This window comes from Balaenoptera musculus, chromosome 6, assembly GCF_009873245.2.
Source record: "Balaenoptera musculus isolate JJ_BM4_2016_0621 chromosome 6, mBalMus1.pri.v3, whole genome shotgun sequence".
Classification (NCBI taxonomy): Eukaryota; Metazoa; Chordata; class Mammalia; order Artiodactyla; family Balaenopteridae; genus Balaenoptera; species Balaenoptera musculus.
The window spans coordinates 11,084,250-11,112,169 of NC_045790.1; the positions used below are offsets into that span (position 1 = coordinate 11,084,250).

Here is a 27,920-nt window from a genome sequence, read left to right on the forward strand (position 1 = left end):
CCCTGCACGAGGCGGAGAGGTATCTTTCACTACTGCTCCCTCCCCTATGAGAGGCGAGCCCCCAGGGCAAGGCCGCTTCAGCCCTGTAACCCCGCAGTACCTAACTCACTGCCCAGCACATCTCAGTTGTTGACGGGGGCAGGCGGGGCAGGGACCCTGAGCCACCACGGGGAGTAAGGAAGTGGTGGGCGCCTCGTGCCATGGTCCCCGGGGCCCCATCCCCATCCTTCCACCTCTGTGCTCACTTCCTCTACCAAACACCCCATGAGGCTTAATTTCAAGTGCTGACTTGACCAGGCCATGGGACGCTCAGATGTCGGATTAAACATTTTTTCTAGGTGTATCGGTGAAAGTGTTTCCGGAAGAGATGAGAATTCGAATTAGGTGAGCATTTGAATGGGTGCACTGAGTAGAGAAGATGGCCCTTCACTACAGCAGATGGGTAGCCTTTCAGTCTGTTGAGGGCCTGAATGGGACAAAAAGGTGGAGGAAGGGAGAATTCTCTCTCTGCCTGACTGTGTGAGCTGGGACGTCTGTCTTCTGCCCTAGGGCTGGAACCATTCCATTGGCTCCCCTGGGCCTCCAGCTTGGGGATGGCAGATCATGGCACTTCTCAGCCTTCCTTTCTCTGGAGAATTCTGACTAAGATGCTCCCCCCAACCCCTGCCCCCACCCCCCCCCCAAAAAAAAGTAAAAAAGCAAAACAAGGCACAGGGCTTTCACTAGGCCATGTTTCACTGACGAATGAGGTTACTATGCTACCACAGTCTGAATGTTTGTGTCCAGCCCCCCAGATTTCTATGTTGAAATCTAACCCCCAGTGTGATGGGCTCAGGAGAGGGGGGCCTTTGGGAGGGGATTAGGTCACAAGGGTGGATGAGCCTCATCATTTATGCTGCTTCTGCTGTTTAGAAGTCACCCAGTCTGTGGTGTTCCGTTACAGCAGCCTGAACGGACTAAGACATATGCCTTGAAAGCCAGCCGAGGGCACAGCCCCTTCACGCACCCCTGATTCCTGGAACAGGTCCAGCTGATTCACAGAGGACCAAGCTGTCCTTTGTTTCCTGTGGACCCTGGAGGGCCAGGTCCTTTGGGGCAGGTCTGGTCTCCTCCCCCTTTTCTGTTTTATCTCCTTGTCTTAGGGACAAGACAGGGGAGCAGGGGGTATCACTCAGGTGTCCTGTCTTATTTTCCAATCTCGTTCTAGCCCAAGAGCTCTAGGGCCCTGCTGCGAGATTAGTAGGTCACCTTGCTTCCACGGGGTTCCTGCTCGCTGGGGGTAATCCCTCAGCCACCCTTGGTCCCTGGCCCCTGCAGGACCACTGGGAACTCCCAGCAGAACTCAGTGTTTCCAGAGTGAAGGGCCAGGGGGTCAGACCTGGACTCCACAGTGGGACCGAATATCTAAGGGACCCCTTGTGCACTGGTTCCCCTTCAAAGGCCAGGTGAGGTGCAGCCCCTGAAGGCATCACGGTCCCGGTCAGGCAGAAAGGACCAGAAGACACCTCCCTCCTGGAAACAGCTCTTTACTGAGTCGGTGATACTACGTGGCATGATATCATATGTAGACAGGAGAACTACACGGCAGTGAGGGCAGCGGGAGTGCAAGCCAGTTGCACACCTGTTACAAGAAGGGGGGAAGGCTTCTGGAATGGGGAGGGGCCGGCCTCTGGGTCAGGCTGGGGAGGGGACAGCTGCAAGCCCTGATCCCAGGGGTGGTCGTTATCTGTTAGAACACAAAGGAGGGGCCGCTTCACCGCGAGTTTGCCCTTCTGGGGATGTCCCAGTCCTCCGTGCTGCTGGCTGCGCAGGAGGATGGAGGTGGGTGAGCGGTGACATCAAAGGGAGCTGTGGCCCCTCCCCCTCATCTGGTCGAGCTGCCCGTGCAGAGAGGCCTTGGGGCCACTCTGGGTCACGGTGGGGTGAGGTCAGGAGGAGAGCAGGCGGGGGAAGGGAGAGCGGCCCAGCGGTCAGCCCTCCCCCAGTTGCCACAAAGCGGTCACCCCCCGGATCGGAATGGGCCTTCTACTTTGGCAGAACATTCCAGGGCCTGGAGAATGTCCCGGTGCAGATGAAACTCCTGCTTGGATTCCTTCTGGGATGCTCCTGAGAGGCGGACGCAAGGATGAAGCGAGGAATTTTCTGGAGATGTGGGAAAAAATGCTGCACTCCTGGGGGCACAGCGCTCAGGGCCCAGGTGGAGCTGCTCTGTCCTGTGTGAGCTCCCGGGCCTCTGCTCCCATGGTTACAGGGAAGGTCTTGTGGTTGCCAAATCCACCTCGTCCCTAGAGTTTGAACCATAATCGCCTGCAAAGCTTTTCCTGGGTCTTTTCAACCCCTGGGAGCCTCAGGGAACTGCCAGCCAGCTAGGATGGGTGTGAAGGTGCTAGAAAGACTAGCGCTGGTCACCAATGCAGAGCCAGAGTTAAGACCGTTCCCCCGAGGTAGCCACCTCCCTGGCAGGCTCAGTCACAGGAGAGGGGGCTTCTCCTGCCCTCTCCTCCCGCCCAGCCAGGGAAACCCGGTCAGCCCCCCTGGCCAGCAGGGAAATGTGCGTGTGCGTGTGCGTGTGTGTATAAGGGGCTGCTTTCTACGGTACAGTCACTACTGGGAAGCCCGGAGGTGCAGGGGCAGGCCTGGGGGAACGCTCTTCGGGACCAAAGGACCACAATGTCTGCAGGTGCGGCTTTTCGGGGGTCTCTTTTCACCCGAGCACGCTTCCCCTCCTTCTGCGTGGCAGTGTCCGGGACTGGGCCGCCCCTCAATAGCGGCTCTGGCTTCCTGGTGGGCCTGGGGGCCCAGGGAGGCCTGGGGGACCCTCAATTCCTGGTTCGCCCTTTGGCCCCATGGGCCCCCGCTGGCCTGGTGACCCTATCTTCCCAGCAATCCCCGGTTTTCCCTGAGGCCCCTCTGGCCCTGGAGACCCTGGGGGCCCCTCTGGCCCTGGGGGCCCCACGTCCCCTTTGGGGCCTGGCTGTCCACTTGCGCCTCCAGTTCCAAAGCTGCCCTTCAAGCCTTTGAGGCCTGGGAAACCTCGCAGGCCAACCGGCCCCGTTTCTCCTACAGGCCCGGTGTCCCCTGGCTGCCCTTGAGGACCCTGAGGTCCTGGGGGGCCCAAGCTGCCGGGGTCTCCTTTTGGTCCTCTGCTGCCAACAGGCCCTTTCACGCCCACATCTCCCTTGAGTCCTCTCGGTCCTGGAGGGCCTGGGGCACCTAGGGTCAGAGAGAAGAGGGGAGAGGTCAGTCCAGGAGGGCAGGTGTCCCAAGGCTGTCCCGTGATGTGGACGCCTGGCAGTGGGCACTGTGACACCCGAGGGTCCAAAGCCACAGGGCCCAGGTCTGCCGACTGACTTGACCCTCTAAGTCGGCTTGGCCACCGGTGAAGTGGGGCTGAGAATCTCACCTGCAGGCTGTGAGCCCATCCCGAGCTGACATGCGTTGGCATTTGGCATGAGGCCTGCGCCTGGAGGGCACTCATTGTTTTGACTTCAGGGCTTGGCCGTAGTTCCACACGTGCACTCAGGTTGGGGGCTGAGAGAGCTCTGGGCAAAGGCCACAACCATCCAGGATCGTGTGTCCTAATCTGGAGACTGGCCTGGATGCCTACACTCATTATGGACTTTGACTGGGGTCCTGACCTCCTGCCCCAAGCCCATCCCAACCCCAGGATTTGCCCGTGACCTTTAGGCACCTGGGACCAGGAATGGAGTCAGGTGACATGGAGGAGAAAGCCAAGAAAGTGAAGCCTGAGAATTGGATCCCTCCCAGTGTGAGTGAGTGAGTGGGAACAGCAACAACCCAGAGAAAGGGCAGCTCCTCCAGGAAGTCCACCCTGACTACTCCAGCATCTTCTCTGAGCTCTTGGAGCTACTACTTTCTGAATCTTTTAGTTAACACATAGAAAGAGAAGTCACAATACAGTGAAAGCAAATCCTTGGTACCTCTCTGGTGGACCCCGCTAGACTGTAGGGCCCCAGGAAGATGGGGGGGGGGCACGGCTCCCATCCCCTGCCCTGGGCTCGGAGCCCCGGCACACGGCAGGGAAAGCTCAGTATACACTTGAAGAGCATGATTCACCAAACAGCTGTGGACCCCCTGCTCCTGCTCAGCTCTGGCCTAGGGCATGGGAGAGACGCCAGGATGAAGACACTCTTCTTTTCCTTAAAGAGCCCAGTCTAGCGCTCAAGCCAGGGGTCAGATGACCTTAATGCCCTTCCCACCTGCCACGTAGGTCAGAGTCACCACCTCTCAGAGCTGTACCAGCCCTGAGGACACAGAGCGGAGTGTGGCCATCACTCTGGCCAAGGCACGTCGGATGCCCCGGGGTCGGAAGAAAAGAACCCTCTGGCCTAATGAGAACAGGAATTGTGGAGAACAGCTTTAGCCCCCGCGGGGTCAAGTCACCGCAGAAGCCTGGCTTTCTTCAGTGGTCTCGGCACCGGCTCACGGGCTGCCCCCCAGGCCTGGCCTGGGAGGTGAATTCTCACACCCGTACTCGGCTCTCCCTGAGAACTCTGCTGTTACACCATCCCCCTTTGTAACAGAATCCTGGAGTTTTTGAGCTCGGTGGGAGCTGGTCCAACTCCTCCCTGTCAGAGAGGAGGCATCTAAAGCCCAGAGAGGTGACGTGATAGCCCCAGGGGTCCCTGAGCGGAAACCAGAAGCCGGTGGGCCTCTCAGAGAGACGGGATCTTCTACGTGGGAGCCGGGAGCCCTCCCAGTGGCCGTGACCCAGTTCTGCGGCCTCAGGGCCCCCTCCCCGCTAATGCAGACACCACTGCTGTCCATCCTGGCCGGGGCTACCTGCTGCCCGCCCCCAGCCTCCCCCTACACTCCCCCACCTCGGTGCCCCCTCTCATCTCCCTCCCGGAGTGTTTCTAAGTGGAGCGGAGAGTCAGTGAACCCCATCCTCCAATGACGATCTAAACTGGGGCCCAGACAGACTCAGCCCCAGCAGGGCCAATAAAAACCTTCCAGCCGGTCCCTGCCACCTCCTGCCCATGCCCGCCTCCCACACACAGCGGGGCTGTGGCCTGCGTGGGCTCGGCTCACGCGGCCTGCCGGCGGCACCGGCTGGGACGCCGTCACGGGCTGGCTGGGGTCTGGGAGCGGCTTGACCTGCCCTTGTGTCCGCAGCACAGCAGCCAGAACAACACGGCCCAACGAGGGCACAGGCCGACGCCGGGCAGGGTCCACCTCCCCCAGCCCGGCAGGCATGGCCGGGAACCGGCAAAGCCACTGCGCCTGTCCTCACCCCAGCTCTGCCCTTGGTGCCTGGGCCAGTGTGGGCTGGAAAAGCAGAGCCATTCGGAGGTGGAGAGGCCCCCGTAGGCTGTGCAAGTGGAAGGGAATCAGAGGGCGTGGAGTGACGCTGGGCAAGTCGCTGCCCATCTGCGCTCAGACCATCTATAACATTGAGGCTGCACTTGACAGTCCCCCAGGGCCCTGTGGCTCCACGAGGACCCCTCCTCCTGCCTCTGTCCCTCCTGCTCTAAGAACATGACCCCCAGGGCTTGCCCCAGCTCCCTGGTTCTCCTCTCTTTTTCTATAACCACGGCTGTGGCTTCCACTCTTGTCCCCTGGATGGATGGTCCCCATCCCCAGCCTGGACTCAGGAAAAGCCTGAGAAATCTCATCTGGACAAGGACGCCCACGGATCCAGCGGGAGCCCCTCCCTCCTTCCGTGGGACCCCCATCCTTCCTGAGCCACCATCTTCGGCGCTCGTCCTCTGCTCCCTGGCCCCTAAGGGCACGGCGGCTGCAAGGATTTCTCATGGTTTCTACGCCAACAGCGGGGGAGAAAAGGCAGAGAGTAAAGGCCTCTCTTTTGCTCCTCCCCTCCAGCCCCCTCGGGCTCCTCTTTCTGGGAAAGCTCTGGGTACCTTTCCCTGGCTGGGGAAGGCTGGGTGCCCACGGGCCCAGGGTGTCGGTTTGAGCAGAAGCCTGGGTCGCACTGTCCTCTTCACTCCCCAGGAGCTGCAGCCCCTAGATCAAGTGGAAGGAGGCCTGGCAGGAAAGGGGTCACCTCCCTCTCCACTGCCGCTGCTGACCCCGTCTCTGAGAACCCACGCAGGTCTCCCAGTCAGTGCCCTTGAGGACATCCGCTGGGGTGGCTCCACCTGGGGCAGGACCTGTGTTGCAGGCATTGGCCTCTCTCACTGCCCTGTCTCGGTGTCGGTGCGCCCACAATGGCCCCAGCTCACCCTAACTTCTCTGTGACCTGCCTTCTCTTGGGTCACGGCCACTGGGAGGGCTCCCGGCTCCCACATAGAAGATCCCATCTCTCTGAGCAGTGAACGTTTGCCTGCCTAGTCTCTCCTACGTCCCCAGCACCGTACATTGAGATCATCGCCCCATTTTACAGATGAGAAATCGCGGTGCAGAGAGTGGCGGCTTGCCCACCATCACCAAGCAGGAAGGGTGGAGACAGGATGCAAACCCAGGCCTGAGAGGCTCCTGGTCTGGTCCCCAGACCCCCTCCCACTGCCAGGACCTCCTGCCCTCGTGCCACTCGGAGGAGGGGGAGGGTCCCCACAGAGCTGGGAAGGGGTCACCTGAAGGACTGTCTTCCTCTGGCGAGCCGAGCCTCTGCCTGTCCCTTCAGAGCCAGCCATGAGTCACGCAGTCAGAGAGGGGAGAGCTGGCAGGACCTGGGTCTGGCCGGGGAGGAAGTAGTCAATAAGCAAAGTTTAGCGGTTAGCACGGGGGGAAGGGGTGCAGGCAGAGGCTGACCAGGGGCTCCTCCACAACAGGAGGCCCGTCCCCCAGCCTGTAACAAGATCTGGGTATCGGAAGGGCTAAAGGGCAAAGTGGGGGGCAGGGAGCTAAATGCTTCTCTGAGCAGCGGGGGCACATTTGAGACAAAGGAGGAAACGTGAGCAGCAGTGGCCGAGGTGGGGAGACGGGGGAGAGGAACAGAGCGCTGTGGAGTCCCAAGAAGGCCCATAATTACTCAGGAAGCCCTGAGCTGTAATTAGGCCATCCCGGCCCATCAGCGCAGAGGCACAACTGACTGCATGTCTGGGACAAGTAGGTGGGCTGCTCCTGGTCTGCACTGGGAGTGGGGAGAGGGTGGGGGGAACGAGCAGAAGCACCAAGCCCTCGGGGTACCAACGCTGTCCACCCATGGGTGGGGGAGTGCACGGGCGGGGAGGGGTGGGTGCAGGCCATCTCATAATCCAAAGCAACGTGCCAGCTTACAAAGGGAGAGGAACCGGAAACGGAAGGGGAGGCTCTCGGGAGAGTGGCCTGGTGCCATGCAAGGCACACTAGCCTGCACTTCAGAGGACCCGAGTCTGAGTCCCAGCTCCCATATTAACAAACTGGGTGGCTGGGTAAGTCATTTGGCCCTCTTTGGACTGCAGGCTCCTCTTTGTTCAAGGAGAATATCAGCCTGGGTCAGGGACTCTCAATCCTGGCTGTTGTTACCTGAGGAGCATTGAAAAAATGCCAGTGGATTTCCATGTCTGCCTATGATGGATTAATCTGTACAGACTCAACCTCCCACTGAGAACAACCAGAATCATTTGACAGAATGCCAAGACATCCTTCTGAAAGATCTGGAGAGTGATCAAGGGCCAGAATCCCAGGGAGAAGGGAGACTAATTGAAGAAAGCCAGACCTTCTTTGCCTCTTTTTCCTCTCAAGGCATTTGCTGACTAGTAACGGGTTTGGGCAGAGAGGCTGAGAAGCTGAGTAGGGTTTCCAGAAGCTTCACTGGGGCTGGGGCTCAGGGCTGCCAAGGTCCAGGGCTGAGATGCAGGAGAAAAGGAAGAAAGGAAACTGTGTGGGCATTTGCGGTAAGGACCAGGCGGTGGAGAACCTGAGCAGAGAATTAGGCTTCATTCCTTCAGTCCTGTGGGGCTGGGGAAACAATAAATGGAGTTCAAGGCCAATAGGTAGTAGTGCCCTGTAAACACTCCTCAAGGACTATGCCCTGGAAGTAAGAACGTATCAGAAATAGGCCGGGTGTCATGGTAAGCTCTCTCGCAGGCACCAACAGAAGCTGGTATAATTCTCCTTTTCATTAATCCCCCTTGCTTCTCAATAACAAGCGAACCTACTAATCCTCCAAGCAGGCATGTTCCTCCCCGCCTCCCCTCCAGGTAGCTCCTCCGCCCTAAACCACAGAATAATTCAAAGTTCTCCTCACAACATGTAAACTCCTGGACACTGTCTGTGGGAGGAGGAAGGAGGTTAGTGCTTAGGGAACGAATTGGTAAGTGTAATCCCTCGTCCTCAGTTTCTGCCCTGTGGTCATGCTTTCATTGATGCACTCAATGAGCAAATGTTTCCTGAGAACTTTCCAAAGGTCAGGCACTGTGCTGGGCACTGATGAGCAAGACAAGGAGCCCACCATCAAGTGAATTAGGTTCAGAATCATTCCTTCATTAGGACACCCTTTTATATATATATTTATATATATTTATATATATATTTATATATTTTATATTTTATATTATGTTATTGTTAACATTGTTACTCACAACTACCCATGGGATATAGGCAGGGCAGATATTATATTTCTACTTGCAGATCAAGAAGCTGAATTGAAAGTAGCCAAGACGGCTTCTCTGGTGGCGCAGTGGTTAAGAATCCACCTGCCAATGCAGGGGACACAGGTTCGAGCCCTGGTCCAGGAAGATCCCACATGCCGCAGAGCAACTAAGCCCATGCCCCATGACTACTGAGCCTGCGTTCTAGAGCCTGAGAGCCACAACTACTGAAGCCCATGCACTTAGAGCCCGTGCTCCACAACAAGAGAAGCCACCGCAATGAGAAGCCAGCACACCGCAACGAAGAGTAGCCCCTACTGGCCGCAACTAGAGAAAGCCTGCGTGCAGCAACGAAGACCCAAAGCAGCCAAAAATAAATAAATAAAATAAATAAATTTATTAAAAAGAAAGAAAGTAGCCAAGAGCCTTGTCCAAGGCCACTCAGCAAATAAGCAATGATGTTTTCTTGGCTCCAGTTCCCAAGCGATAGTCTTAGGGTAGGCACTGTCTAGCACACACACAGAAATCCTCCTATAGAATAGGAAGAAACATTCTATGAGAGGCACAAACACTATAGAAGTACCACAGGCTTTCTGTTTGGCAAATGGAGACTCAGAATTAATCACAGAGCTGGAAGAATTCTCAGAGAACAGCTGGTCTTATCCATTGATTTACATATGAAACAAAACAAAACAAAAAACCCCCAAAAAACCAGAGGCCCTGAAAGATTAAGTGATTCTGCCTAAAGACCCACAGCAAATTAGAATCCAGGCTCCTTCCCCAGACAGTTTAAGAGCCCCAGAGCTTCAGTCAGCACTTGGCACCTTCCACACTGGCTGTGGCCATTGCTGTCCCTCTTCCTTTATTCTGGAGAGCAGCTCGGCTTCAGCCAGAGGGAGACCTCATTGCCAGCCCCAGCGTGAGAGCCTATCAGCACCTGTCTATGAATGAATGAATGAATGAATGAATGACATGTTCCTGTAGGAAGGGATGTTCGTTTTGTCCCTGAAATTTTCTTTCAGATGTGAGAGACTTTATATGTGGTGATTTAACAACCAAGAGAAATGTTGCCCAAAGACACAATTTAAACAAATATGCAGAGGTTGAACTGAGAGTCAAATGTAGCTCAAAGAGATGTCCCACCTTGCTCTCCAGTTAGGATGAGGTTCTTTGATGAGAACTCTGCCATCATTAGAACAGGAGCAAATACAAAGTCCCATGACTATTGTTGGGTTATACTTAGAGTGAGGTCCTCAAATTGTTCCCTTACTAACACTCTTGGTACCATTTCCTTCTTTTCCAGTCTGTCCCACACATGACACCTAAGCAGGGCCTGAGTGGAAATGCCTTTCTGGTATCTGCAAGCTCATGCTCTCAGTGTCTCCTCTTCTGGCTGGGCACTAGACGTGTGCGTCTCAGAGCCATGGCAAGGGGTCAGGATCTTAATCATAGGGCGACCTTGAGTTATCCCTTAACCTTTCCCAGTCTCAGGTCACCTTTCTGTAAAGTAAAGACACCAACACCTGCAACACGTCTTGTCCACAAAGGTTGTCAGGCTAGGGGAGGGACAGATTGGGAGTTTGGGACTGACATGTACACACTGCAATATTTAAAATAGATAACCAACAAGGACCTACTGTATAGTACAGGGAACTCTGCTCGTCATTCTATAATAACCTAAATGGGAAAAGAATTTGAAAAAGAATAGATACACGTATATGTATAACTGAATCACTTTGCTGTACACCTGAAACGTACACAACATTGTTAATCAACTATACTCCGATATAAAATAAAAATTAAAAAAAAAATGTTGTGAGGCTAAAATGAAACAAAGTGCGTGAATGGGCTTCGTCATGATTGAATGCAACCTAAGAACAACAAGATTACCAGAGGATGAACCACGAGAACTATCTGCTAATGCCTTCTCTGGAACATTGCATCCTAGAAGTCACACAGATACTGTGGGACTGTTTCAGTTACTAAGGAAATACTCAGTACCTGGCTTTGTTGCCAGAATATGACAACAGGCAAACAAGATCTTACCTCACCTCCATCCCCTGCAACACCACCAATCTAGAGTAAAGCAAATATTAGCAGAAATGCTCACTGATATAAAATGAAGGTAACACAGGTTTGAAACCAAATGGTTAAAGAGAACCAGAGAATCAGAGAGGTTGGCTCCAAGTCTGAGCTCTGTGAAGACAACAGCGCTGTCTGGGGTCATGGGGCCCTCCCTCCTGACTCCTGGAGCTCCCGGAATGATCATGCCCGGACTTCTGGCCCCCCCAAATGTGACTATACATTCTAGAACCTCCAGATCTCAGTGGCTACTTATTCTATTCTCTAGAGCCAAGAGCTGCTATATTTTCAGCTCGAACATTCTTCCCACAAAGACACGTACTTCCTGGGGAAGTGTCCAGGAAACTGAGTATAGCCATACAAATTCCTGTATGGAATCCCAATTAGGAGTCTTCTGGGCCATTTTCCAGGAGAAAAACTGTTGGAAATATTGCTGTGAAGGACTAAAACGGAAAGGTAACGGTGTTTGTTATGGGCTGAATTGTGTTCCCTCAAAATTCACATGCTGAAATCCTAACCCACTCTGAATACGACCTCACGTGGAGACAGGGTCTTGACAGAGATAATCAGGTTGAAATGTTGTCATCAGGGTGGCCCCTAATCCAATATGACTGGTGTCCTTATAAAAAGGGGAAACTGGGATACAGAGACAGACACACACAGGGAAGATGTTATAAGGAGACACAGGGAGAAGATGGCCGTCTACAAGCCAATGCCTGGAATAGATCCTGCCCTCATAACCCTCAGAAGGAACCAACACTGCCAACACCTTGACTTTAAACTTCCAGCCTCCAGAGCTGTGAGATAAGAGATTTCAGTTCTAAGCATCCCCAGTCTGTGGTGCTTTGTTACAGCAGCCCGGGCTGACTAACATAGGGTTTATTTCAGAATGAAGTACTCATAAGCAGAAGCCATAAAGCATTTCAAGTCAACTGAAAGAGTGGGCCGGGTAACCAACCTTTGACGTGGGATCTAAGGGGAAACTGAGGGCAGAGCTGTCCTAAGGGGAGCAAGAGGTCAGTCCCTTTTGGGGAAATGGACAGACGGTAGACAGGAATAGAGCGCAGAAACTCCACCAGGAAGCCCGTGCCGTCAGCAAGGAGCATCTGTCGTTTGCTCAGGTGCTTTTAGAGGAATGCGGGTCTTAGGTGACTTTGGAGGAGAAGGCCACTCAAGGCAGCTCGCACAACACTGGATCTGAACCACCTTGCATCTGAATCCCATTTCCCTTCCTTGCGAGCTGCGCGAGCTTGACTAGACCTCACCCGGCAGCCGGTTCTTCGGTTTCAGGGACCATGGGAATATAAAGGCGATGACGCATGTGCCCAGGGTCTCTGCATGTTTGCTCCTCCACCTGGAGCTCCTCTGCTCATCCTTGCCAACCCTGCTCTACCTGACTTTCTCCCCTGTTCTCAGGCCTCATTTCTGATGTCACCTCTGGTGGTCAATTTCATGTGTCGATCGGACTGGGCCGGGGGAGCCCTGATAGTTGGTGTGGACAAAGAATGTCGCCTGCCGTATCAGTAAACAAAGGATGTTGTGACCATCAAGCCATCAGTCACTTGCAGTCACCCTTGACAGTGCACGCTGAGAGGACTCAGGATGGAAAAAACCAGGATATTGGCCCAAGATAGTGAAGGTGCCTATCAAAGGAATAATTTCATTAAGCCCAGACTCTTGCATCTTCCCATACATAGAGGAGTGCTGAAATCATTAACTTGAGATGTCTGGTTTTCTTTAATTAGGAGTAATCTTCTGATGTTCAACTACCTGGATTTTTTGGCAAAAACTCCTATATATGCTGGCCCTTCCCTTAACTCTTCGGAACAGTCCCCTAGAGCTATCTGAGAGACTGTCTCCTGGGCTTAAGTCCTCGGTATAGCTGCTGAATAAAACATCATTCTCAACGTTAAGATTGTGCATTTTTTTCAGCCGACATGGGTGCAACATCATTCTGGGTGTGTCTGTGAGGGGGTTTTGGACAAGATTAGCATTTGAGTTGGTGGACCAAGTAAAGCAAGTTGCTTTCCCCAGTGTGGGTGGGCCTCATCCAATCAGTTGAAGGCCTGAATAGAACAAAAAGGCTGAGTAAGAGGGAGCTCCTCCCGCCTGACTGCTTCAAACTGGGACACCAGCTTCCTCTTGCCTTTGGATTCGAACTAAAGCATCAGCTCTTCCTGGGTCTTGAGACTGCTGGCCTTCAGACTGCAACTACACCACCAGCTCTCTGGGTCTCAGACCTTTGGACTCAGGCTGGAATTAAAGCATCCTCTCTCCTGGCCCTTCTGCTTGCTGACTCACCCTGCAGATCCTGGGACTTGCTGGCTTTTATACCTATGTGAGCCAATACCTTCAATTCTTTATAATACATCAATCTCTCTCTCCAGAGAGCCTACTGGACACAGCATAAATATACATCTTGTTGGCTGGTTTTGTTTCTCTGGAGAATGCTAATACAGATTTTGGTACCAAGAATGATTCCAGGTGAACAGAATTTTAAAGGTGAGTTTTCTGATTTGGTCTGGGGTTTCTGGAACTGGCTCTCTAATATGATTAGATTTAAAGATGCTCAGGACTCTCTATCCAGTAGTAAAAGCAGCCTAAGAATCCCTGGCAATAGAGATACCCAAAATAATGGAGACGCCTAAGCAAGGATCTAGGCAACCATGTATATTATACCTTTGAACATTTTGGTCAAAATAACAAGTATGATGAGATTGGCTGGTTGTTTCTAATGTTACTGGACAAAGTGGGGAAAGAAAAGGATGAGCTCAGGGATTTGAATTCCTAGCTCAAAGGCCCCATAAATGACCTGAAACCTTCTATGTTTGCCCTGAAGGAGACCCTTCCCCCCTGTAGCCACAGGGCTGAGAGTGCTGAAAATCAGACCCGCCATCTCCCCCTGTGACTGGCTGAATTACAATGCGAGTTGAACTCCCAGCCTCCCAGGGTGTCTCCTGCTAAAGCAAGGACACGGACTGGGAAGGAATGGGATCCTGTAAGTTGGAATGGGGGGGTGTGTGGGAAGACCCTGATGGAGCTGCGGACCTTGAACCCTAAATTCTGATGCCTCTCCACCCCCATCCCAGGGTATTAACCCTGCGTTACCTGAGGAAAGGGTAATGACCGCCCCTGAGGCAGCTGACAAGCAAGACACTGCTGGTTCTCCTCAGTGTCAACCCCACCACCCCTCTTGGCTTCTAGACCTATGAGCAGACTCAAGTCCCAGCAGCCCCTACAGGTGAGGTACAAAGTGTGACCCGTGAGGAGGTGTACTACCCTCTGGGTGTTCTAACTCCTGCAGATAGAAACCCGGGCCGCACATGTGGGGATGGGTATTAAGGCTGTGGGATAAATCGTGGAAGGAACGTAAAGTTGGATCAGGCGGCGTTTATTGCCACGGGCTCACTAAGCAGGGATTCTGCATCTAACTTTGCATCTTGGGGAGGAAGAAAGGGCTCTAACAGTTTGCTTCGTTGCTTGGCTGAAATATGGCCAAAAGGAGACCCACAGTGAGTGAATTAGAATTGCCAGACCTGCTTTGGTTTAATGTAGAGAAAGGGATTCCATGACTTAGGGAGACTGGAATGTTAGAGTGAGTTTGTCATATGAAACCTACTCACTCACCCACCCTGGGAAGGTCCAGAAGACATGCCTTTCACCACGACTGTGAGAGATAAATTTGAGAGGGAAGCCCTGGCATCCCTGGCTCTTCTCTGCGGGCCAGACTTCACAGAGGGAACTGCAGTCACGGAATTGGGAAACGTAACCACAATGAGAGTGATTTGATCCGTGGTGGCAGGGACCAGTGGCGGCACTCAAGCCCCTAAGGCAAGGAGGGCGTGGTCCCTGTGATGGACAGCAGGGTCAATGCCGCAATCAGAATGCCCTGAGTCCTGCAGACTGATGGCATTGGCTAGCTCATCATGGGGTTCCTAGAAGTGAAATAGACAGGAAGCCTACTAATTCTTACTTGTTCTGTGTAAGCAGAAAAGTTCTAGGTCAAGTGAACAAGAGTCTAACTTGAATCATTAAAACAGACTGTCATAACCCCCAACCAGTTCTCAGACTTGAGCCACTTTACAGACTCAGAACCCCTTGAATGAAGAGGCCAGGTCCCCTCGAGGAAGGACCCTCGTACACTACCAACAATATTTACTACTAATCATTTTTCCAGCCTTCCCCAAAGGGCCCTATGGTCTTTTGCCAGGATAACTGTGCATTGAGCAAGAGGAAATAATCAGAACTTTCAGGCACCACTGGACACAAGCTCTGATCTGACACTGATTCCAGGAGACCCAACCATCACTGTGACGCACCAGTCAGAGTAGGGACTTATGGCGGTCAGGTGATCAATGGAGCTTTAGCTGAGGTCCATCTCATGGCGTCCTATGTGAGTGCTCACCAAAGGTGATATCAGCAGAGGAGGATTTTAATAATCAAGTGAAGAGGAGGACTTGTGCTATGGATTCCAGTCAGGCTTCTTCTCCAGCCACCCCTGTCATCAACCAATGGGCTCATGAACAAAATGGCAAGGACGGAGCTTATGCATGGGTTCAGCAACACGGATGGACTTCCAGTCCCCAAGGCTGACCTGGCTACAGCCACTGCTGAGCACCCAATCTGCCAACAGCAGGGACCAGCAATGAATCCCCAATATGGCACCATTCCCCAGGGTGGTCAGACAGCTACCTGGTGGCAGGTTGATTACATTGGACCACTTCCATCATGCAGTGTTTTGTTCTTACTGGTTCAGACACTTATTCTGGATATAGAAGTGCCTTCCCTGCATGTAATGCTTCACCAAAAATACCAGCCATGTACTTGCAGAATGCATTATACACGGTATTCCACACAGCATTGTTTCTGATCAAGGAACTCATTTCACAGCAAATGAAGCGCAGCAATGGGCCCATGATCATAAGATTCACCGGCGTTACCATGTCCCCCACCGTCTTGAAGCAGCTGGCTGGATAGAAGGGTGAAATGGCCTTTTGAAGACTCAGTTACAGTGCCCGTTCTGTGGTTAATACCTTGCAGGGCTGTATATGCTCTGAATCAGCAACAAAAACATGGTGCTCTTTCTCTTACAGCCAGGACTCATGGGTCCAAGGATCAAGAAGGGGAAATGGGAAGCCACCACTCACTATTAACCCTAGTGCCCCACTAGCAAATCTTTTGCTTCTTGTTCCCAGAAACTTATGCCCTGCTGGCTTAGTGATCTTAGTTCCAAAGGGAAATATTTCTGCCAGGAGATACGATTCCATTGAACTGGAAGTTAAGACTGTTGCCTGCTCACTTTGGGCTCCTCATGCCTCTGAAATAACAGGCAAAGAAGTTACTGTGCTGACTGGGATGATTGACCCTGACTGACAAGGAGAAATCAGACTACTTCTCCACAATGGAGGTAAGAAAGAACATGTCTGGAATCTAGGAGATCACTTAGGGCGTCTCTCAGTATTACCATGTCCTGGGATTAAGGTCAATGGAGAATTACAACAACCCAATCAAGGCAGGACTACTAATGGCCCTTCAGGAATGAAGGTTTGGGTCACCCTACCAGGTAAAGAAGCACAACCAGCTGAGGTGCTTGCTGAAGGCAAAGGGAATACGGAATGGGTAGTGGAAGAAGTCACTAGCTGTGACTGTCTGACCAATTTCATGAGCGAGGACTGTAATTGTCAAGAGTATTTCCTCATTGTGTTATGATTATATGTTGACATATATGTATATATATCTTTGTTTTATTCCCTCTCTTATCCCCTTACCATGTAACAAAAAATACAAAATGTATTGACTTTATACCACAGTATTTAAATATTGTTAACTTTATATCATAATATTTAAGTTATGGGATATTAAGAAGAGTAAACATCACTCAAGGACTTTACCTCCTCTTCTGGAGAAGGGGTTAGTGCATTTTGGGTTATTCTCAGGATCGTTATATCATGTATATTAGGCAGAATTATGACCTTGTTACTTTCTTCATTTGGAGATTAAGTATGATTTAAGGAGATGTGCATGCGTGTCAGGTTGATGAGGGATGCACTTGTGACAGTTCATTTTTATGTGTCAACCTGACTGGGCCACGGGGTACCCAGATATTTGGCCAAACGTTATTCTGGGTGTGTCTCCATTGTGTTTATGGATGAAATCAACATTTAAATCAGTACTGAGTAGGAACTCTGCTCAACATTATGTAACAACCTAAATGGGGAAAGAATTTGAAAAAGAATAGATACATGTATATGTATAACTGAATCACTTTGCTGTACACCTGAAGCTAACACAAAATTGTTAATCAACTCTACTCCAATAAAAAATAAAAAGTTAAAAAAAAAATCGGTACTGAGTAAAGCAGATTGCCCTCCTCAATGTGGGTGGGCCTCACTTAATCAGTTGAAGCCTGAATAGAACCAAAGGCTGACCCTCCCCTAAGTAACAAAGCATCCTCCAGCCTGACAGCCTTCAACTGGCACACTGCCTCTTCCTGGTTCTACAGCAGCTTCCAGCCTTCTGAGTTGAACTAGGACATCAGCTGTGCAGATTTTGGACTTGCCAGCCTCCAAAATCACATGAGCCAATTCCTTATAATCTCTCTCTCTCTCCTATATCTCTGAAGAACTCTGCCTAAGACAGGGGTGAGAAGGGAGGAGAAGAGGGCATCAGAGTGACAGGCATCTGAAGGGCAGATGGTTGAGAGCACCAATAAGGGGGTGGGAAGGGAGAAAACAAAAGGAGACAGAGTTTCCGAAAGATGAGCTCTACCTGTATCTCTCTGTGGGCCCAATTAAGCAGATCCACACATAAAAATCCAAATTTGTATGTCGGGCAAAGTGAGGAGCCATACACTTTTCCAAAAGAGGTTGGCAAGGACGTAAAAGCTGCCAGTCACCCCAGGAATTTGCTGCAGGATTGTATCAACCCACCGAGATTTTTGCCCAAAACCAGGTCCTTCTGTGCTTCCCAAGGTCACCGAGGCCCTCTGGGGGCTCCCCGGCAGCCCGGCCCAGATCTGGCTCTCACCTCGTAGGATGGTGACGTTGCGCAGGATCTCCCCGTGCTGCGTGTCCACGGCCTTCATCTCCTCCATGACCATGGACAGGTTGCGGACGCTGAAGTCCAGGCGGGCGCTGAGCAGGCCGAAGCGCTCCCGGAGCAGGTCGGTGGTGGCCAGCATGAGGGAGACGGTCTTGTTCAGGTAGTAGAGCTCCTCGGCCTGGGTGTGAAAGCCCAGCGTGCAGGAGAGCCGCACGTCATCCAGGTACTTGAGCATGCTGTACACGTGGCTGTCAGTGGCGTTGATGTTGGTGAAGATGGTGCCGATCTCGATCTCATGGGAAGCCATGCGTCCTTCCAGCGTCTCGAACCTCTCCACCGTGCGGTTCTGGGCGTAGTGGGTGTGGTACTGCAGGTCGTGCATGTTCTCCTCGTGGTCATCCAGGAAGGACGAGATGTTATCCAGCTGCAGCTGCAAGCCCATGACCTGCAGCACCAGGTCGTGCATACTCTCAGAATTCTGGCTGATGCGCTGGGAGGAGGCCCCCAGGGTGGCCTGGAGGCTCTTGACCGCTTCTGCCGTCTTGGCCGAGGTGGTGCGCAGGCTGCTGGAGAGCCGCGAGTAGTTCTGCCAGTCGGCGATCATCTTCTGGAGGGTCAGGGTCTCCTCATCTGTCTTCCGCCGGATCCCGTGGATCCACTCAGAAGTCTGCCCCACGGTGAAGTTGATCTGGTGCATCGCAGCCTTGACGTTGTAGCACTCCTGGGTGAGGTCCTTCAGAGAGAGGTCCAGGCCGGCTGTGGTGGCCTGCCAGCCTCTCACCTGGGCCAGGAAGAGCCCCAGCGACTGGTTGATCTGGTGGATGGAGAAGGAGCAATTGCCCATCTCCTGGGAGATCTGACCGCTGGTGGTGGAGAGCAGTTCGTGGGTCTGGGAGGTCTGGTCCAGCTGGACCTCCTGAGCCAGAAGCATCTTCTGAATTCCCTCCAGCTCCGCCTGCAGCTTTCTGATCTCTTGCCCCAGCTGCCCAGCCTCATGGCAGAAAGAGCAGTTGTTCGGGGCTTTCAGCTCTTCAGGAGAAAGGGACAACATTTTGAGTTGCTGAAGGATCACGGGACAAAGGTTGCTTCTTTAATATTTCAGAGCATAATGAATTGGCAAGTGGCTTTCCTAACCCTCTTCCTTTCCTAAGACCTGCTATGAAATCCTTTTTGGAAAAGTCTTGCCACCTCTATGCAATCTTATTTCTACCAAATGACTTTACTCTGACCTGAAATGTAGGCTTTAGGATATTTTCTCCATCTCACCACCAAATTCTTGAGACTATGTATCTTCATAACTTCTCTGAGGTTGCCAAGAACCTCCCATTTACATTTTATTCTTAAAATGTCTCCCCACATTTTAATATTTGTGCTTATTTGAGCCTGTCACAAGCTCGTGGAGAAGAGGATACAGGGATAGTTTCCCCCCGCGACTGATGAGAAACGAGTCTCAGAAAAGTGACTTGCCAAATGTCACTCAGCTAATTAGTGGCAGAATAGGACTTTCTCTTCCCACCAAGCAGACCCCCTCTAAACCCTTCTCTTATGGCTCCTTCTGTCTCATTCTCAGAACGAGAACGTCCCTTGTGAAAGCAAGAGATAAAGAGATAGCAAATTGTGCAAACTTTAAGGCAGTGATGAGGAAAGGGCCGACTTGTCAAGAGCATAGGGAAGATCTTAAAAATAATTTCAGATACGTGAAGATATTTGGCGAGTGGACTGTCTTCGGCTTGCTCCTCTACCTGGAGGCTCTGGCTAGATCCATGCCACTCACAGAACCCCCAGCCCCATTCCTGGGTGCATCCCAGGGCAGCAGCCCTCGTTGGCTGGATGCTCTCCAGCTGGACAGGGAGGCCGGGAGCCATGGCTGTCTTTCCCTCGTGCCTTGAAGCTTGGTGAAGGCTGCCCTGCTCCGGGGCACCATGGCATGGGGGGAACCCTGCCCCCCCACCTCCCGTCAAGTAATATCGGCCTTCTGTCACGGTCATTAGCACATCTGGACACTGGACACTCACCCAGCCCTTGGAGATTTTCCTGCATAGACACAAGCTTCTTGTCATAAAGAGCCTGGGCCAGGGAGATGTCTTCTGAGAGAGAGTCCACTTTCCTGAAAACTGCAGGGGAAACAGAGATGAGAAAAGGGTCTTAGAGAAACAGCAGTCGTTTGTTGAGAAGACATTTTTATCAGCCCCTCTGCGGCCAAAACCATTCACTCTTCTGTGGGGCTTCTCAATGGCCAGAGTCTGTCACACATCTCTTAAAAATATATACTTGTGTACCTGTATATCTATAGACATAGATAGATATAATCTTTTTATATATCTCCCTTAAGTGTATATATGTGTTTATACATATGTGGGTATATATGTACATATTAGAATATATAATAGTACCTAAATTATACATATACATATCTAATTTCCACCCCGCTTAGATTTTAGAACTAGGACCTGACCACAGGGTAGAATGGGGACAAATAAGAAAGAAATATAAAAATAAAAATGATTCTTAATCCTATCCATCTCCGTGCCTCCTTTGCCTCACCTGAGTCCCAGCTTTGTCTTTAATATCTAGTCCATTGGAGCAAACAAACCTACAGGCTTCCCTTAGTAAAAAAGCTTTTTTTTTAAAATCTGAAGCTAAGAATGGAATGAGATTGCAGTAAGAAACTTTCAAACTTGTTTTCACTTTTTAAACATAAATTGTGTTAGTATCCAGAAGGCGGAAGTTACCTGAAACTGGCAGCACGCCATCACCTGGGTCAGCCACCACAGTCATACAAACTGCTGAGGGTATGAGAACCACCAAACTTCAGATCCCTGCGCCTCGCCAGCAGGACCCTGGCTTAGTAGGTCTGAGGGAGACCCAGGAATCTGCATTTTAACAAATCCTGGGGGCAACCCTGACGCAGGTACACATCCAGCCTCACTTTGAGAAACACAAAGGCCATGGAAAGGGCTTAGACATTGTCCGATCTGGTGATTTCAACCCTGAGTGTACACCAGAATCATCTGAAGAGCTTAACTACTGAATTAATTCCATTATCCAAGGCGGGGGGGCGCCCAGGCATCCATATTTTTTTTACAGCTCCCAGATGATTCTAATATGGGGCTGAAACTGAGAACTACTGTCTAGTCCTAGCCTCTCATTTACCAGCAGGAAAACAGAGGTCCTGAGAGGGGAAGTGCCTTGCTCAAGGCCATACAGCTAATTATTGACCAGAAGTTACGAGCTAATCTTTGCAGTTTGAATCAGGCACTAAGAGCCCCTAGTCAGGAAGATGCTGGTTCTGGTCCGTGAGCCACAGAGATCTGTGTTTGTCTTTGTAGGGGGTTTTGGCACTGAAAGGAGCCCTGATGAGAAACTCCCCCGCAGCCCGGGGTGGAGAGCCCCGGACTAGCGGGTTGCTGCTGGCAGCCTGCACTCACCCAGAGAGGCCAGCACGGCCACAGTCACCAGGAGGAGGGCCAGGAAGAGGTAAAGGATCCGCACCGATGTGTGCAAAGACAGGTTCTTCTGGCAGCGGCTGCAGCGGGGCCCCGGCCGGCCTGTGGAGAGGGGGGGACAAAAAAGAGGCCGGTGGCAGAGGCCGCGGCTAAAGGGTCAGTTCTCCTGCTCTGGCCTGTCTCATCCCATTTTGAACCAGCCTCCGAAAGGGAGCTGTCCTGGATCCTCACCTCTACCCACTTCACTGCCTTTTCTGGAGGTCCTAGAGCTTTTGCGAATAGGCAAGACCACAGTCAGGATCTTCAAAGTACACGCCCATCACACCATCATTCTGTCTCCGTGGCATCGTCATTCAGCCCATGGTGCAGGAAAGCACCTCTTCCCGAAACATCAGCCGTCCCCCAGGGCAGCCAGCCTCGTCTCACCGTTGGGTGACCAACTCCTCCCAGTTTGCCTAGGACTTTCCTGGACTTGTTAGCACTGAGAGTCTTCTGTTCTGGGAACTCCTTGCTATTGGGCAAACCAGGATGGTTTGCCAAGACTGTCTCAGCTTTAAAGCTGTAAGTCACACATCTTGGGAAACCCCTCAGTCCCAGGCCAACCAGAAGGTTGGTCCCCAAACTTTGCAGGTAACCAGAAGTTCTCCTGGAAGCCAAACGGATGATTCCAGTGTATCAGTTGGTCCTTGTTATAGAGGAAGGTTGGAAGAAGGTGTTCCTGGCGGCTCTGGGAGGTGGCCAGTGGCCAGCGGGAAAGCTGTGATGCTCCCAGCTGTGAAAGTTCTAAGACGGATTCAACTTCAGCTGCACATGATGAGTACCAGGAATGTTTAAATACCCTGATGCGCGTCCACGCTCCAGACCGAAAGAGGTCAGAATTTCTAAGGGTCGGTCTCAGGCATCCCTGGGTGGTTACAATGCACAGCCAAGATTGAGAACAGCTGCTCTAACCTATACTGAAACCCACCAAGAAGCCCTACTGCAAGTAACAGTTCAGAGGGCGTTGGTGTCTCAGATCAGCCACATGCCAAGCTGGTCCTGTGGGCCTGAGAAGGACGGGCCACTTGATGGGCATGGGATACAACGAAGGGGACAGTTCTGGGCCAGCTGGAAGAGAGGCCCTGGGGGAGATGGTCCCGGACAGGTCTGAGGAGGAGCCCTGGAGACAGATGTCACGTGTGTCAAACTCTGACTTCATCTGTACCGCATAACCCGGGCCCATGCAGTGCTTCCGGGGAGCAGCGGGGAAGGGACAGCCAGGACTTTGAAGCCATGCGGACAGACAAGTCTCTCCCCAGCCTGGGGTCAGCCCGGAGCCCTTACCCTCCTGCGTGCACGGGAAGGACGGCATGTCCGCGTCGTCGTCAGCTGCCAGCTCCTCCTCCGTGACACACAGCGCATCTCCGTCGCCGGCGGCCGACCTCACTGTGATGGAGCCAGAGCTGTCAGACCCAGGCTGGGGAGTCACATCCACCCCTCTCCAGCTGCCCCATTCTTTTACTGTCCCCACACCCCGCGCCCACCCCCGCCCCTGGGTCCAAGTCAGCCCACCTGAGCTCCAGGTGACCTGACAGCAAGCAGAGCAAAGAAGGATGGAGGTCAGAAACAAGTGGCTGAGGAACTGGGAAGTCCCAACACCTCTGGGGGAGGAGAGTTCATGATCTCTGGCAAACTGGTAAAGACACACAGGCCAGGCCAGGTGCCTTCTCTATCTGTGCCTTGCTCAGACCCCTGGGGTGGAGTAAGAAGAGCTTGCTTGATCTGGCTCAGGACCCTTCCATTCCCTGACAGGTTGTAACGGAAGCAGGATTCTGCTTCTGCAGGGACAAGGGCGAATCTGGCCCCAGCACAGTCCCCACCAAGACTCTGCGTCCAGCCCAGCTGGGGGGCTTCGGAGAGGAGGAGCTGGCGGTGTGAGGACACGGGATGGGCACAGCCTCTGCCTCACACATTGCCTTGTGCAGGACGTGCCAGGGGGTGGAAGGGACCGTGGCAGGAACAGATCTCATGCGGGAAGGCTGATTCCATGCTCGTTCCCTGGGACCTAAGTGATGTATTCCCTCATTCCGAAGATTGCTCCCATTCCCCTAGACACTGCATATCCCTTCCTCCTTACAAGATCTGGTCTTTTTATGAATGACCAGAAGAAAGATGTCCAATATTGGCAGAATGAGCCGGACCCCCAAGTGGGTGTTTGAGAAATGAGGTGGTCTGCATCGAGCTGACCAGGGCTTTTGTGCTGGGAAGTCGGGGTGCAAGCTTATGATGACAATGAAATTGCTTGGGAGATAGTTGGTGGGGGGACTTTTTAAGCTACGTCTGAACATCCAGAGGCAATAAAAGAAAAGATCAATACATTTGACTACATGCTAGTAAAACAACACTTTTGCACGGCCATAAAAGCAAATGACAAACAGGGAGAAAATATCCACAACATACATCACAGATGAAGAGCTAATATACCAAATTTATAAAGAGCTTTTAAAAATTGAGGAAATAAAGGACCAAAAATCCTACAGAAAAATGAATAAAAGACCCGAACAGGCAATTACAAAAAGAGATATAAAAATGGCCCCTGAATAATTTAAAAGACGTTCAACTTTACTCATAAGATAAATGCAACTTAAAACTACACTGTGATAATATTTCTCACCCATTCGATTGACAAAGATGCAGAGGACAATACATGTTGTTGGCCTAGGTGGTGGGGGGAGTTGGGGTCTGAATGCAAAATGGCCCCAAGCTTGTGGAGAGGGCGCTTAGCAGATGCATTTACCCTTCAACACAGCAATCACACTTTTATGAATTTGTCCAGAATATAGACCTCCAACAATCTGAAAATATATGTGACAAGGTTATTCATTACAGGATTACTTGTAATTACAAAATTTGGGAACTATCTAAACGTACAATATAGGAGATTGGTTAACATACGATGGTATGTATACACGCAATGGGGCTCAGTGCAACTACACAAATGAATAAGGAAATCTCTATTAACCGATGTGGAGTCATTTCCAGGAGATATTAAATGAAAACAGCAAAGGAGCACATATGGTATGTCACTTTTTTGTAAGAAAGAAGGGAAAATAAGAAAACACGCATGTATCTGCTTATCGTTTAAAGAAGATAAACAGGAAGAGTAAACCGAAAAACAATGAAGTTGTTTTCTACAAGGGAAGGGGTGGGGGAAAGGGATATACGAAGGAGTCACAGTTCTCTGAATATAGTTTTTTGTATAGTTTGACTGCTGAAAACATGTTAATATTTTACATATTCAAAAAATTCAATTTTATTAATAAAAAATACTTGGAACCAAATAAGCCTTGCTTGCTTGAATGAATACAATAAACATACTAAGTGGGGAAAAAAAGGAAAGAGGAACTAATCTAAGTAAATTATGACACAGTTTGGACTCTGTAATCTCAGTCTAGGATGTGATAATGTAGGATTGGGGAAGAAGTGCAAACAAATCTTGAACTTTTAAAGCAATTTTATTTCTTGGTGTAGCATGGGTAAAGCAATTCTGAACTTATTTTACATTAATTCAAGATTCAGCAAATAGAGTAAATGCATTGATGTGGTTTGGACCCAGGGTTCTCACTGTGAGAAAAGGGATACAGAAATATACAATGGGAGAGACAAATAAGAACCCCTTGGAGCTGGACTGAAATTTGAAGGTATCAGTGGGAATCAGTAATTTCTAAAATATGTTTATGTGTGTACATATTTATTTATGTTCATATATATGTATAGATGCATCTATATTTGTAGCTATGTGTATGCATATAACTTTGTTTGTTGAAAGGTCCAGGAAACAAAGAAACCAAAATATCACTGAACACCCCTAGCAATCCAGATGTTGGTCTCTAATACCATTTCCCACTAAAAAGAACCCGGGCTTCTTAAAGAAATGGCTGATTCTAGGGTTGGGGCAGAGGGTAGGTAGAAGATGAATCTAGAACATCTTGCTATTTCAGAAATTAAGGGAATGCTCAAAAAAAAAAATGATAAGGACATATCAAAAAGAAATAGAAACCAGCCTGAAGATGCCCCCACTGGCCAAATCTGGAACAATTTGAGCACTAAAATAATTAAGTATAATAATGAAATTACAAGTCATTGAAAAAACAGGAATCCATACCAATGATAGACAGACAGACAGGTAGGGAGAAGGGAGGGCTCTTCTTACTGCTGGAGTTGGGAGATCAGCACTCTGCAGTCATCACGGTAAAGACCAGATCAGGCAAGAACCATCAGTGGATGCCACCTCTTGGGAAAATTTTGATGAAGAACAGCATATATGTATGCTTACGTGTAAGCCTTTACTCATGGCCTTAAACTGTCTGCTTACAGACTACTTATTAGTTGCAAGGGAGGAAAAAACCCAGTAATTATATAGTGGGGAAATCAGGCAACGCTGACCAGCACACACCATCATTTACGTAACTTGCTGGCCAAGAGTGCATAACCACGATCGAATCATGAGGAAACATGAGAAAAACACAATGTAAGCATTGTATTTTTAAAAGTTGGGGGGGTGCTGTATTTTTCAAAAATATTAGAGTCAAAAAAGACAGTGAAAGGTGAAGAGACATGACAACCAAATGCAATCCTTAATGTTAAGCTAGAGCCTGTGCTAGAGGGAAAAGAAAATCCATCGAGGTTATTATTTGATCAACGAACATCGGAATACATATGGTATATTAGATAAAGAATTGAAGCACATTCATGAAGTTCATAATTGTACCCTGATCATATTCCTGTTCTTAGGAAATCCACACAGAAATTTCAGAAGTAAAGAACCATGATGTATGTAACTTACCCTCAAGAGCTTCAGAAAAAAATTATGTGTTTGTGTGCATATGCAATAAGTGTGTGTATGAATAATACTGCAGTGAAAATCCTTATACGTAAAATGTTATGCACATATAGGACTTTCTTTAGACAGTTCTCTAAAAGTGAATTGACTGGATCAGATTGTAAGAACATTTTAATGTTCTGGAAACAAATGAACAGACTGACACCTAGGAAGGGCATACAAATTACACTTCTACCCACATAGCATATGAATATATACTGATATACTAGTCCCTCCCACAATGAGTCTCATAAAAAATAAATGTCTTTATGAGTTTAACTCAAAGAATCTCCGTATTTTATTTTGCACATTTAAGAATTATTAGTGAAATGGAACATTTTCAAGTGCTTACTAACCATGCCTTTCCATGAATTAACTATATGTAGCCTTTGCCCATTTTTCTGTTGAACTGTTGATTTTTCTTTTCACAGAAGGTTTTGATGAGAACATAACCTATCATCATGTGTCTTGCAGATGTTTCGATATATTTATTTCCGAAAATTGTTAAAGCTTGTGTGTGCACAGCTTTGGGGCCACCATAATGCACTCCAGGGGGAGGGAGAGGGTGGGGAGGTGTGGAAGGGCATTCATATTGTAGCCCCTGATTAAACAGTGGATCCTGAGGGGTCCGTGTTCAAGACTCTTTCTTCCAGAGGGCATTTCCTAGACTTTTGCCAGGTGCCAGGGGAGCTACCGATCTGGGACCACTGCGGTTTGATTCCTAAGATTGGATCACCCAAGTGTGCACATAGAATATATACTAGATCCCCAGACCAGTTGAGGGCAAGCCTGTGTTAACCCAGCACCGCCGCTTTCCCCTCACGCGGACTGTCTGGAGATATCCCATTGCCTTGTCAGCTCTCTAGCAGGTAGATTTCGCATCTAGCCTCTTTCCCCTTCCCCTCCCCCCTTTTCAAGGAGCAGACTGGCTGGGATGAGACTCAAGATCGTTAACCACAGGTTTGGGCGCTGACCAAACAGTAGGAAGACCATGGCCCATCAGAAAACACTGGGGCCAAAAAAACTAAATAACCTCAACCAGAATGGCTGTCCCAGGGTGACAGCACCTGGAAGCAGCATCTTCTAGGGTTGGATTTTTATGCTGGGAGGTCTTTGGTTCAGCAAAGGTCCACAGGTGCCCCTTGGGCCTCTCACAGCCTTGTCTCCTCCTGCACCCAAGACTAGAGATTCCTAACATCCAGCTCCTGCATTTGTGGACTCGTTTGGTTTCAGTTCCTAATTTTAAGGGTTTTTTTTTGGCTTGGTCCCTAGGGATTTCCCCTGTTTTCTTTCCGCTCTAGCTATGCATTTAGCAGTTTGCTTGTAGTTTATCAGGCACTTAAACTTTATAACCCAGGAATATTTTAAGTTGGTAATGCTCGAAGTAGAAGCTCCAATTTTTGTTTTTCTTTGTTCCCTTTTTTAAAGTGATGAAGGGTTGGATCTTGCCTTCGGGCAATCTTCACAACGGATGCTATAAACTTTAGAGTCGAAAGTACCACTCTCATAGGCAAAAAGACTGAGGTTCAGAGACGTTACAGTGTTGCTTAACAGCACCCAGGATATGTGGTGAAGCTGAGACCTGAACTCAGAAGTCTTCTCTACCGCACCCACTCCCCCGTCAGAGTAACAAGCCAAGGTCCTACAAATGCTAAGAGTCCTTGCTCCTGCGACTACGAGGTGAGCAGGTAGAAATGAAGGGGGCTGGGCCCAGGGCTGGGCATGGTTCTCAGGCTCTCTGACAATGACCCGGAAGCAGCCTCATTTCCCAAGTGCTGTGCTGTCGTGACCACTGTGACCTACCCGGGAGCCAAGAGGCAGAGTGGGCAAGGAGTGCCCGATAAGTGAGGGCAGCCCTGAACGGGCTCAGTCGGGGAGGGACTGTGGGCAGCCCCAAATTAAAGATGCCACCATCACTGCCATGAATGCTCTCTGCTTGTCCTCCGGGTCATGACTACATGTCACCTCCTAGCAGTCTTCCTCGAGCTCCCAGAC

General features: G+C 50.4%; 1 protein-coding gene across 3 annotated transcripts in view; it reads right to left on the minus strand.

The window, feature by feature from the left end:
* Positions 1–1,508: 1,508 nt before the first annotated feature.
* Positions 1,509–27,920, minus strand: part of SCARA3 (scavenger receptor class A member 3) — a 39,378-nt gene continuing 12,966 nt past the window's right edge. For 2 of the 3 annotated variants that reach the window (XM_036856129.1, XM_036856127.1), the window contains 5 exons: positions 22,388–22,489; positions 21,047–21,166; positions 19,634–19,732; positions 17,604–18,647; positions 1,509–3,213 (listed from right to left, as the gene is read on the minus strand). In XM_036856129.1, the coding sequence (XP_036712024.1) occupies positions 2,762–3,213; positions 17,604–18,647; positions 19,634–19,732; positions 21,047–21,166; positions 22,388–22,489 (1,817 nt within the window). In that variant the 3' untranslated portion in view covers positions 1,509–2,761. Of the gene's footprint in view, positions 3,214–17,603; positions 18,648–19,633; positions 19,733–21,046; positions 21,167–21,305; positions 21,486–22,387; positions 22,490–27,920 lie in introns of those variants that run through there. The other variant, XM_036856130.1, reaches the window with a different exon arrangement.